At 38.0% G+C, this 12498-nt stretch overlaps 1 protein-coding gene across 1 annotated transcript; it reads right to left on the bottom strand.

The window, feature by feature from the left end:
• Positions 1–308: 308 nt before the first annotated feature.
• Positions 309–9534, bottom strand: LOC311086752 (tripartite motif-containing protein 16-like). Its single transcript, XM_084119802.1, has 6 exons — positions 8888–9534; positions 8006–8101; positions 7687–7920; positions 7055–7214; positions 6593–6640; positions 309–6365 (listed from the first exon to the last, which is right to left on the bottom strand). Exons 1-6 carry the CDS (start codon positions 9458–9460, stop codon positions 5848–5850), a joined length of 1629 nt encoding a protein of 542 aa, XP_083975928.1. The 5' UTR covers positions 9461–9534; the 3' UTR covers positions 309–5847.
• Positions 9535–12498: the final 2964 nt, after the last annotated feature.

Here is a 12498-nt window from a genome sequence, read left to right as displayed (position 1 = left end):
TAGGTCAGTTATCACATAGTAATCTGTCTGAAAAGAGTTAAAGTCTCCCTGTAGTCGATCATTTTATCCCTTAAAACTCACATTTGATCACCAAACTGACACATTTAAACGTTTTTTTCCATGGACAAAAATTCTTCATGGCCTTAAAACAGCTTCAATGTAACTACACCATTGCCTCATTTAGTATACGCGGTCCATGAATATGCAAATGAGTCCCGCCTCCACTCACTCGCACCAGCTCAGAGATCCACTGGTTGACGATCACACGTTGATTTTTTTTTTTTTTTTTTTTTTTTTTTATTGAATTGCGAAGAACATACAAAATCAATGCCAGGGGTAAATACAATTGCGAGTACAGCTACAAATTATATATTCTGGAGAATATTATGCAAATGACACAGTGAGACAGTTTTAAGGGCTTTGGAATTGTTGGATGTACTGAGAGTGTCCAGGTAGGATTTAAGTTCCTTATAGAAAATAAAAAAGTAGGGCTTAGCATCCTGAAATTTACATTTGTGTAAAAAGAATTTTGCTAGAAAAATTAATAGGTTTATCAGAAAATATTGGTCCTTTACATCTTTATCAAAGTTGTGCTGACCAAATAAAACATCTTTGTATAACAAAGAGAAGCTCTGTGATGAAAATGTGCGAACAAAGATACAAAAATCCTTCCAGAACAGACTTGTATATGTGCATTCCCAGAAGAGATGAGAAATGGATTCGTGTTCAGCACCACAAAAAGAACATAAAGTGTCAATATCAGGAAACATCTTTTTTAAGTAAAGCTTCACAGGATAAAAAAGATGAAGTAATTTGTAAGACACATCCTTAACCTTATTGGTTATTAAATATTTAGATGACAAAGTCCACACTTTCTTCCATGAAATATTGACAAACTGGCCATTCCAGTACGACACAATGTATGGGAGAGAAACAATCTCATTTTGAAATAGCTGTCTAATTTTTTTGTTCCGGCTACAAGAGTTAGATAAAAAACAAATATTTCCAATCGTTGTATCAAAAGGATGAGCAACTGATAAAGAAATCTGGGATCTAGCTGAATCTCTGAGAAGAGTTATTGCTCCATAAGGGATGGCATCCATTACAATAGCAAACTCTCGAGGAGTGACAGGTATATTGTACTTGTTCAAAAACTCTGAATATGAATACAGGTATCCATCAGAGTTGATTAATTGAGAAACCAAAATAAAATTATTTTTAACCCAGTTTGGGAAAAACAACGACTTATTTTTATAGATAATATCACAATTATTCCAAATAAAGTACCGGTGAGGACTAAAATTGTGTTTATAAATTAGGTGCCAGGCCAAAAGCGCTTGTTTATGAAAATTTGACAATTTAAGGGGCAATTTGGTGATATTGTAATTACATAACAATAGGAAAGGGAGACCACCCACCTTAGAGAAAACAAGACTAGGAAGAGTATTCCAGAATGAATCAGGGTTAGTTAAATACTGTTTTAACCAATTTATCTTAAAAGTATTATTTAAAGAAGTAAAATCTAGAAAGTTTAGACCACCACAATCATAATTATTAATGACGACAGACTTTTTAACGTAATGCCTCTTATGCTTCCACAGAAAATCAAATAGCATTCTATCAATATCTGCACATGCAGCTTTATCCACATATAAGGAGAGGGCAGGGTAAGTCATTCTTGAGATACCCTCAGCTTTAGCAATAAGAGTTCGTCCTCTCAGAGATAAATCTCTCTGTAACCATGAATTGAATTTCCTTTTAGCTTTCTCAACAACTGGGTCAAAGTTCAGTCTGCATCTAACTTTGTCATCCTTACATATGGATATACCCAGATAGGTCACCTGTGACTTAACTGGAATACCATAAAGAGAAAGAGAAGGACAGGTTTTAATAGCTAACAACTCACATTTATTAAGATTTAAGTTTAAACCGGAAGCTTTGGAGAAAAATTGAATGTGTTGGATTGCAATCGGAATCTGTAATTCATCTTTTAAGAACAGGGTAGTGTCGTCAGCTAGCTGGCTAATAAGAATATGTTTGTTGGCAATAGTAATACCTTGCAGATGAGTACTCAGAAGAAAGGAGGAGAGAAGTTGTGCAGCCACAAGAAATAAATAAGGGGATATAGGGCAGCCCTGACGAACTCCTCTTGACAATTGAAATCTAGGCGAGGTACCTGATTTAAGGTTGATGGAACAGTTGGCATTATTATAAAGAGTTCTTATAAACTTGCAGAATGGATCACCAAACCCAAGCTTTTGGAGAGCTAGAAAAATAAACTCGTGTTCAAGAGAGTCAAAAGCTTTGTAGAAATCTACAAAAAGAATAAGACTGTCATCATCAACTAATTCGCTATAGTCTAATAAATCTAGAACAAGTCGGATATTGTTTGCTATATGTCTTTTTGGCATAAATCCTGATTGAGTCTCATCAATAACTGAACTCAGAACACACTTAAGTCTTTTGGCCAAAGCCCAGGCTAATATTTTATAATCATTATTAAGAAGACAGATGGGTCGCCAATTATCTATCAATGTTGTATCTTTTTTAGGTTTAGGTATCAGAGTTAAAAGCCCTTGAGTTAAGCTAGAAGGCAAAGTTTCTGACTGAATACTCTCCAAAAACATATTTAGCAGGAACGGTGCCAATTCACGATTAAGGCCCTCAATCCCCTCAATTACTTCAGTGATTGTTATAGTTTTATCACAGGCAAGCTGCTCATCTTTAGATATAGATTTAACCTCCTTTAATGACTGAAAAAAAGGGAGGCTGAGTCGTTACAGTAATTAGATGTATATAGTTTTGAATAGAAGTTACTACAAAAAGATGCAATATCCTTAGAATTATCTGTCAACATGCCATTGATTTGCAGAGAACTAATAGAAAGATTCCTAGAGTTGTGTTTTTCCATTCTAAAGAAATAAGCAGAGCTCTGTTCACCTTGTTCTAGCCAATTCCTCCTTGAACGAACATAAGAGCCTTCAGCTTTGTATTTATAAATATTGTCTAATTTAGATTGGAGCTCTGCAAGTTCTGATAAATCAGTTTCGGATAAGTTTACCTGAATTTTGCTCTGAAGTGTTATGATCTTTGATATGACCTTCTCTTCTTCATACCTTCTCTGTTTTGCCAAATTGCTGCTAAAATGTCTAATACATATTCCTACTTCATATTTTAACAAATCCCAATTTAAGCTAAATTTATTTTCAGAAGAAGCTTTCACCCAGTAATATCGAATCAGAAAGGAAATTCTTTTTTTCAAATCATCATGCTTAAGTACAGATGAATTCATTTTCCAATAAGAGGCTCTGGAATTTATATTTGAGTGTCCTGTGGATAGAGGAGTAGAAAGAAGAATAGTGTGGTGGTCCGTTAAGGGAGAGGGAAGAATACTAACCGAAACATTATAATCTTTGAAAGAGTATGGTACAAGCCAATAATCTAAACGAGAAAGTCTTGAGCGATTCTTGTTACCCCATGTATAAGATTTAGTATTTGGAAACTTCTCCCTCCAAATATCGACTAAATCCAACTTCTCCATGAACATTTTCAATTTTAAATTAGGAGAAGTAGACTGCCTAGGAGGAAATCTATCAAGATTATTATCAGGAGTGATATTAAAATCTCCACCAATACAAATTACAGCATCAGGAAATTTATTAGACCATAATAAAATGTTGTCTCCTATCTCATCAAGTAACAAGTCATTTTCTCTAGAGGTATTATACCCATAAATGTTTACCAATAAAACAAATATATTATTAATACAAATTACCAAAATAAGAAAGTGTCCCATAGGATCTAAATAACTCTGTAACACTGAACCTGCAAAATGGTTTTTCACTATCATAACACCAGCAGAATGTTCTGAACCATGAGCCATCCAAACCTCATTGCCCCATTGGCTTTTCCAAAAAGAAATGTCATTGGAAACAGAGTGAGACTCCTGGAAAAAACAAAAGTCAGTTTTAAAAGATTTAGCATACAAAAACAACGCTTTGCGCTTTACATTGTCACGCAACCCCCTGGCATTGAGAGAAACAATTGAAATAGACATTCAAAAGAACAGAACAAGAGAAATAACAAAAATACCAGTAGTAGAACCCTCAAGGAAAAAAAAAGTGCATCAGTAGCTGACTAATAGTGTCGGGTAAATCTTCGGCATGAACTCAGTCAATCAAGTTAGTGAGCTTTCTTAAAATGAAATCTGTTACACCCACTAAAAATAAACTGGTTAACCATACTTAAGGTGGATGAATTTCAGATCCATCAACAAAGGCGCGACCTCCAATGAAGTGAGCTTTCTTTCCCTCCTTTCGAGCCTTATCTACAGCAGGCCAAAGCAGCTGTCTTCTTTCTCGATCAGTCGCGATGAGATCCTCAGTGAAGCGAAGTTGATTGGAGCGAAGAAACTCCGACGTCCTCGCTGCCTTCCACACACCGTCTCTCGTAACTCGCGAAGAAAATTGAATGATGATCGATCGCGGTCGTGAGCTATTCTGGAGCCTTCTTCCAATGCGGTGAACTGTGTCGATTTTGTCTGCTAGGCTGCTTCTTCCCTCAGGGAAAGTGGCTTCACAGATACGGATGGATTCCGCTCTTACATCCTCTCCTTCCTTCTCAGTAACACCGTGTAAGCGTAGATTCCAGCGACGGGAGTATCTTTCCAAATCAGTGAGACGTTGTTCACAGAATCCCATCTTCTTCTCTTCAGTGTTCAATCTTTTCTCAACGTGACTGACTTGGCCTTTGATGTCGTTTAGTTCAGCACATACGAAGTCCACTGTTTTTTTTAAACCTTCAATTTTTAGGGCATTTTCACTCACCATTTTCTCTAAGGTGTCAGAGCGAGTGTTAATCAAGGTGGAGAGCGTCGAAACAACAGAGGAGATATCATCATCTGTTTTGCCCTTCTTGGATGGAGGTTTAGCTGGGCTATCTGGAAGTGGTGTTTTGGCCCCAGGCAAAGTTTCTTCCACAGACACATAGTTGTGAAAGTCCATCTTGTCAGATTGCCGCGAAACACGCGCCATATCTTTCCTTTTGTCAGCGGATGACTTCATATTTCGAATGTCAGAGAAAGCAGAAATATAGATGTGGGTGATTTTGCGTAAAAGTAACTTTAAGGAGTTATGCCGTTATTAAAGATTGTCAGCAGAGCTTGGCAAAAGTTATGTTAGCAGGATGCCATCTTGGACTCCCCCGATCACACGTTGATCTGATTGGTTACAAGGTCGTTTGTGACGTCAGAAACACCAGCGATTTCAAACCGTGTTTTTGAGACTGTCTTTGGTTCACTGCAGTTTTAAGGAGAAAATACTCAGCAATGGTGTCGACTTTATGAATTTACACATGGTTTGTCTTAAAGCATATTAAAAACACCACATAGACATACAAACAACATTAAAAGCTTGATTTTCACCACAGGGGGACCTTAAAAATGAATAAAATGTCAGTATCCAGAGCACCAAGTCAAGACACTCTGTGTACTGTACATCAAAAACATCAAAAGATTATAAATGTCTCTGAGCTTGTATCATTACTTCATAGAAAAGACAAGTTGTTTTAGTAGTATTATATTCTGGCTACTTGGATTATATAAATCTTAAGAGCAACAAAATCTTGTAAATTTGTTAACATTAGAACGAAATAGCCTAACATTGTTGCATCTTGTTTACTCACATTTTGAGGTTTCCAAAAATCATGTGAAAATGTAAGAGACTCTAAAACACTAAAGCTATATTAATGAAAATTAAAATAAGAGTCTCTGTAATCTCATCTCACTGTTACTGATTTATCAGCTCAAAGCATTATGGGTAAAATCTCTCTACAGTCTATTCTGAAACATCAACACAGTTTCACTGATGATTTATAACAAACAGTAAACCCAGGATAGAGCGTCTGAGTGAATGTGGTCTGGACTGTGTGGATGAGGCTCATTGTGTCAGAGACGCTGTAGAAGGACAGAGTTCCTGCACTGTGATCCACATACACTCCTATTCTTCTGCTGATGGGCTTTACAGGGAGAACAGTGTGTTTGTTATTGTGCCAGATTGTGTAACTGGAGGAAGAGCAGGACAAACTCCAGGACTGATCATTATATCCAAATCCACACTTAATACCCCCTCCCTTCCTCTTGATGCTCTTATATGACACTGATATATACACATATCCACTGCACTCAATCTCCCAATAACAGCATCCACACACACTCTCTCTACACAACACCTGACGCCACTTATCAAATCTGTCTGGATGATCAGGATACGACTGTTGTGTGTTAGTGTGAGTAATCACTCTGTTCCTCTCAGACAGACGGAGGCGTTTATTCACTGTGTTCAGATCCAGAGTCAGCTGATGGGAATCTGATGGAGAGAAAACACATCAGAATCAGGAATTATGAATCTGTCTGATCTTTTAATGTATCTGAACAATGTATCATCAGTGTCTCAGTGCAGCTGATCAGATATCCTGTGCAAATCATCATTTACATGATCAATTATAAAACTCTTCTATCATGTTTATTTCTCCTTCTACAGGAACAACATGAACACATTCAGTGAGTTTTTCTGCTTGTTTCTCAGTGACTTACATTGTAGGAAGTCGTTCCTGGTCTTGGGATTCATGTTGGTGAATGTGACTGTGGAAATAAACAGACATGAACAGTGTGAAGAGAAATGACAAGATAAAATACATCCATTTCTAAGACGTTTCTAATCTGATATTAGATGATGCAGGACTCATTTCTGAGAACAGAAGAATCTCCAGATGCCTCATATATAAAACACACGTATCGGATTCAATCCTAAATTTCAATGGATTTCAATTTCAATATATACATATAAGTATTTTTATTACTTCTAAACCATCAAGGGATGTTTGTGGCTGTTCTGTAGAGTTGATGCACTTGAATTAAAGATGAACTGTGATTTATAAAGTGGGATTTTATTTGTGCGGATGTTTTATAAATCATAGGAACATTTCAGAAACTGTTGTACGTTCACATTTCGGATCATTCTCTGCACGTCTGTATAAACGAGGCGCAGGACTTTACCTCTATCAGAGATCTTCTTGAGCTCCTCTTTGCAGAAATCCTCCAGTTTGTCTCTCAGCTGACGGACAGATTCTCTCACGCCATCAAAAGAGGAGAGAGAACTGAAGGAAACGTCGGGTTCGTCTGTAGATTCAGGAGGTGCTGAGAGAGACTGGAAACTCTACAGAAAACAGAAATCAAAACTCATCATCTCCACACTTCAGCCAATAACCTGCACTATATCAGATCTGAGCGGCTCTTGTTGACTTCACTTCTCTTCAGTGACTCGCTTCAATCCAGCACTTTCACACAATCAGCACATTCTTCTCATATTCATCATTTAATGCTACAAACTCTAGTATTTCACACTTACACTCCTTGTGAAAAAGAAAGTACCGTACTTGTAACAGAAATAATATATTTAAAAATATATAAGTGCAGATTGGCTGTAATGTTTACAGAAACTTAATTGCATGTTATTTGCAGTTAAATGAATGTGGTTTAGTTTAATGTTTTTATTAAATGTAAATAGCTGAGCTTTAGAGTGTTTTTTTGCCCTGCTTAAGTTAGTCTCATTCTGCTCTCATGAAATGTTTCTCTGTGAGTCTCTTGCTCAAGTCCACTATGATCCAGTTCTTCTAGATCTCTGTTACCTGCAGGAACTGGATGTGATGGTGTATGTGTGAAAGCTGCTCCAGCTCAGCGTCTCTCCTCCTCAGATCATTGATCTCCTGCTCCAGTCGCTCCAGTCGTCCTTCAGCTCGACTCACTGCAGTCTTTTCCTGATCTCTGATCCGCTGTGTCGCCTCAGAGCGGCTTCTCTCAATGGAGCGGATGATCTCAGTGAAGATCTTCTCACTGTCCTCCACTGCTGTGTGTGCAGAGCGCTGTTACACACACATCACAATCACACAGTGAGTTCAGTGAGTCCAAACTGAGACGTCTCACACTTCTCTTCTTCTCCAGACTCACCTTATGAGACTCCACAGCCTCTCTCAGCTGATGAAGATCTTTCTGTCTCTGCTGGATTCTCTGATGGATCTTCATCTGCATCTCCTTCAGCTGTTTCTGGAGGACAAACCAATAATATGTGCAAATGACACATAAAACTACTATCACACAATAAGGGTTAAAGATCTAGCATGGCGAGTTTATACTGTAGGTTCAAACCACAGATCAGTGAAGTTTGATGTTATTGACGTCATCATCTTCGATTTGGGCTCTGCGTACATGAGTTGATCAATGATTTGATTTGTGAATCAAAATTGGTCCTTTTAAAAAACATAAATACTTATAAAAACAGCAACAAAAAAAGTATATGTGAATTAAAGCTGCAAGCAGCGATGAAAGCGTCACTCGGTGGCTTTAGGAAGACATAGCATGGTTGGGCAATGTGCATTTAAGGAGGTATATATAGTAAGAGTATGTCAAAGTCAGTTACAAAATGTTTTGTATAATGATGATAATAGCATGCTTCATGACTCAGCTAAATGTTTCTAGCATGCTTAGTACACAATAATTATGTGGTTAGTACTGCATTACTGTGTTAACCATGCCAGTTTCTGTTGCCAGTAGGTGGGGCTATGTCTATATACCTTTCATATCTGCATATATATTCATATATATTTCATATCACTGCGTGATTTTATGTTTTTTATCCTTTTTGGAGCTTGAAACTATTGTACTACATTGACTTTCAATGTATAGAGTAAAATAGATGAGATATTCTTCAAAATATCATATTTACAATCTACAGAAGAAACTCAGTCAAACCGGTTTGGGACAACATGAGTAAATGAGTGAGTAAATGAAGACACTTTCATTTCTGCGTGATCAATCCCTCTCAGTTCATACCTGTGTCTCTGTCCTCTGTGCTGCAGTTGATACAGTTTTGTGGTTTTTATGTTCATACTCTTTACACCGCAAACAAATGCATTCTTGATCAGTGACACAGAACATTTCTAGCTCTTTATCATGTTTACGGCAGATCATGTCCTGCAGTCGTCCAGTGGCATCAATCACTTTGTGTGGTTTACGAGAGTGATATTCCTCATGACGGTCTAAATGAGTTTGACAGTAAGATTCCTGACACACCAGACAGGACTTGACGGCTTTGTATTTTCTTCCAGTACAGACGTCACACTCCACGTCTCCAGATCCAGCGTAACAGTCAGCAGGAAGTTTAGTCTTCTTCAGTTTCTCCACCAGTTCAGCCAGAATGGTGTTTTTAGCTAAAGCAGGTCTTGGACTGAAGGTCTGTCTGCACTGAGGGCAGCTGTAGACTCTCTTCTCATCCTCCTGATCCCAGCAGTCTGTAATACAGATCTTACAGTAACTGTGTCCACAGAGGATAGTCACTGGATCCTTCAGGAGATCCAGACACACTGGACACATGAACTCATCCTGAGAAAATCTGGCTTCTGCCATTTTACTGCATGAATACAGAGAGACACAAACACACAACAGCTCAACAACACTTCAGTTTCTGTTTCCCTGAACTGAGGAGCTGAAATAGTTTCCTGGTTCTGTGTTTGAGTGACGTGTGTGAAATAGGCGTGTCTGTAAAGCAGCTTCCTCATTCACACACACACTTTACTGCTGTGTTTACTGTATGTGTCCTTCAAGTGGAGTCGAAAATATCATAATTACGAGTTCAAAGCTCATGAATGACTGAGCGAAGATTTAGGCTACTCACAAATGCATATGTCTGTAGGGGAGAGTGGGGTGAGTTGTGCCAGTTTTTACTCAAAGTGACTTTAAAGTGAGGCCATGGCAGTAATGCCTTCAACTTAAGGATGTACATATATTTCAGGATGTGGTGCATCCCTGAGAACAATAACTTTGGATCTGAAATAAATTGTTTCAGAAATATAGCTCTTGGAAAAAAAGTGGTCTCATGGCACAACTTGCCCCTGGTGCGGGGGAAGTTGTGCCTTTGGGGGAATACAATGGGGGTAAATTGTGCCCGTGATTTCTGAAGTAAAACAGAACATTTTAATGTTATGAACCATAATGCTATATAAAAGCAAGATAAATTCAATACAAAATTACTCATTTAAGGTTTATTTAGATATTGTCACCCTGGAATACCATAGCATGCGTTTTTCCTACTATGGTCAATTGCATAGGGATTTTGTATTGAACATAACTCTGGATCACAGTGTCATAGAGACAAGGGGGCGGGCTCATTTTACTCAGACGACCAATAAGTCTCTCAGGATCATTGTGAAGCTATCAAGCTACGCCCTAGCAACCATTTAGAGCACCATAGCAACACAATATATGATATTTGTGAATCATTTCAGGCAAAAAGGCTTTGGCAATAGATGCCTGTTGACATAGCGCTGTTTGTCAATTATGTAACATATAAGAATAAAGTGACTAGGCTCATTTCTAAACATCCTATTGTGACATAGGCCATTTAAAAACGGAATAAAACTTCTCTTTAATAACATAGTGCAAACTCAAAACTGAAATCAGTGTTAGCTAAATTAAACAAATAACAGTCAGGCCCAAGTAAAACAATGATGAGGCATGCCCATCTCCTCACTTCTCAAGATTATCCCCTGTGAGAATGTAGGTCTAGGTGGTCTGGATCTGGCACAACTTAACCCAGGCCCTTTGGCACAAATCACCCCGGACCCACAAGTTTGAAAAACTAGCATGATCCAGCAGTTAAGAGCTAACATCATGCTAACTGTATAGACTCATTGTGTAGCCTACTAAAGCACTAAAACATGTGTGAAATGTTTTCAAACTTGTCTATAATTGTTCAGACACTACAATCAAAAAACCTTAATCATAGAAATTTTACTTTGAAAGGGAAAAAACAGTTTTTTGCACTAAAATATGCTTAACTCTCATGCCATGTGTCTCTCTTCTTTGGAGGACGAGTAAAAGTGATTGCTTTTCAAAATGATGTGGTCACATGACCAATTTCTTCTATGGTTTTCCAGAAACAAGGGTGGAACTACTTCCCCCCCTTGCACAAATCACCCCACTCTCCCCTATACCTATATACTGTGTCAAAGTAATGTCAATATGTCAAGTACAGTTCTAAGATAATACAGATCATGCTAGCTAACATCATGTATTCATTTAGGCTCAAACAATGAGCTCATTAACCCTTTCCCCACCAGAGTCTTTAAAAAAAATTGCAAATGCCAACGTTATTGATAATTTTCAAAAAACTTTCATTTTTTTTTTATCCACACTTAAATGTGGGTAAGTTTAATAAAAACAACAACATTTTAAACAAAAGCTGAGAAAATTGTGTTTGTTTTCAAAGACTACAACGTGTTGATTTTATCGCTTGTTTCTGCTTCTTGTTTTGCCTGTGTTTTGATCATAGACAGTAAAGTAAAGGTTTTGATCAGGAGATTCTGTAATCTTTCAGAAGATGTGTGATAGGAGCCAAATGTGAAAACGCTCTCCCTCCTTTAGTGGACTTAGAACTTATACTAGGTACTACCAGAAGCCCAGAGTTTTGTGATCTTAAAGAAAGTGATGGATTGTAGAGTGATAGAAGATCAGTTAAATACACAGGAGCTAAACCACTTAGGGCCTTATAGGTCAGTAGCAATCAGGGGCGTAGCACCAAATTTTGGGCCCTGGGTACAAACCATCTTGCTGGGCCCCCGTACCAAATACCATAGTGATACCAATGGGTGGGGTTTTGCATTTTTATCATAAAAACACTCAAAATGTAAACAAAATAAGCCACACTCTGATTAATATATTTTTGTTTTATTGTCAAAAGTACTACTTACTGAGATGACAAAAGGTCTAGCAGGTCCAAACCTGGACTAAATCAAATATACTGTAAAGCAGTTCTGAACAATGACCATACCAAATGAGAAAAACTTTGGTCTGAACATTAATAAACACAAACTAAATAATGTCAGTTTTTACTAAATACCCATTGGGGGCGCCACTGAGCGATGACGGAGTAAGACGCGTCTTTAAGAGCTCCGTCAGCCAAATCCGCTAAAAACTACTTTCAAAGGCCAACAACTATGTAAATTATATGCTTTCAGAGCGCATTTACTTCTAAAACACTAAGACTTCAAGTTCGACTGGATATCTCAACATGAGCAAACAAAAACCCAAGAAACCGAAATCGACTCAACTAGGCCTCAACCAGCCACCGGCCTTGCCTGGTGCGCAGACCGAAGAGTCCAGCGGTGATGAGGAGGATCCACCTAACCGAGCCCTACTAGCTGCCATTACAGCACTCAGAGGTGAAATGACCAAGATAAAGGATGACATCTGTGAGAATTTGGACAGACGCATTGAGCGTGTGTATAACGACTTGAGAGAGGAGATTGTTGCATCTAATAACTAAATTCCCATTGACGGGTCTTTGCATGCGCAAATTTGCTGATCAGGTCTTTAAAGTACAGTTTTTTGGCCAACTGACTTTCTACAGAGAGTATGGCAAGGCTGTTCAGTCTATCCTGGGACAT

The sequence above is a fragment of the Abramis brama genome, assembly GCF_963993115.1.
Source record: "Abramis brama genome assembly, chromosome: 1".
Classification (NCBI taxonomy): Eukaryota; Metazoa; Chordata; class Actinopteri; order Cypriniformes; family Leuciscidae; genus Abramis; species Abramis brama.
Note: the sequence above shows the minus strand (reverse complement) of the source record. Positions and strands in the feature narration are given on the sequence as shown.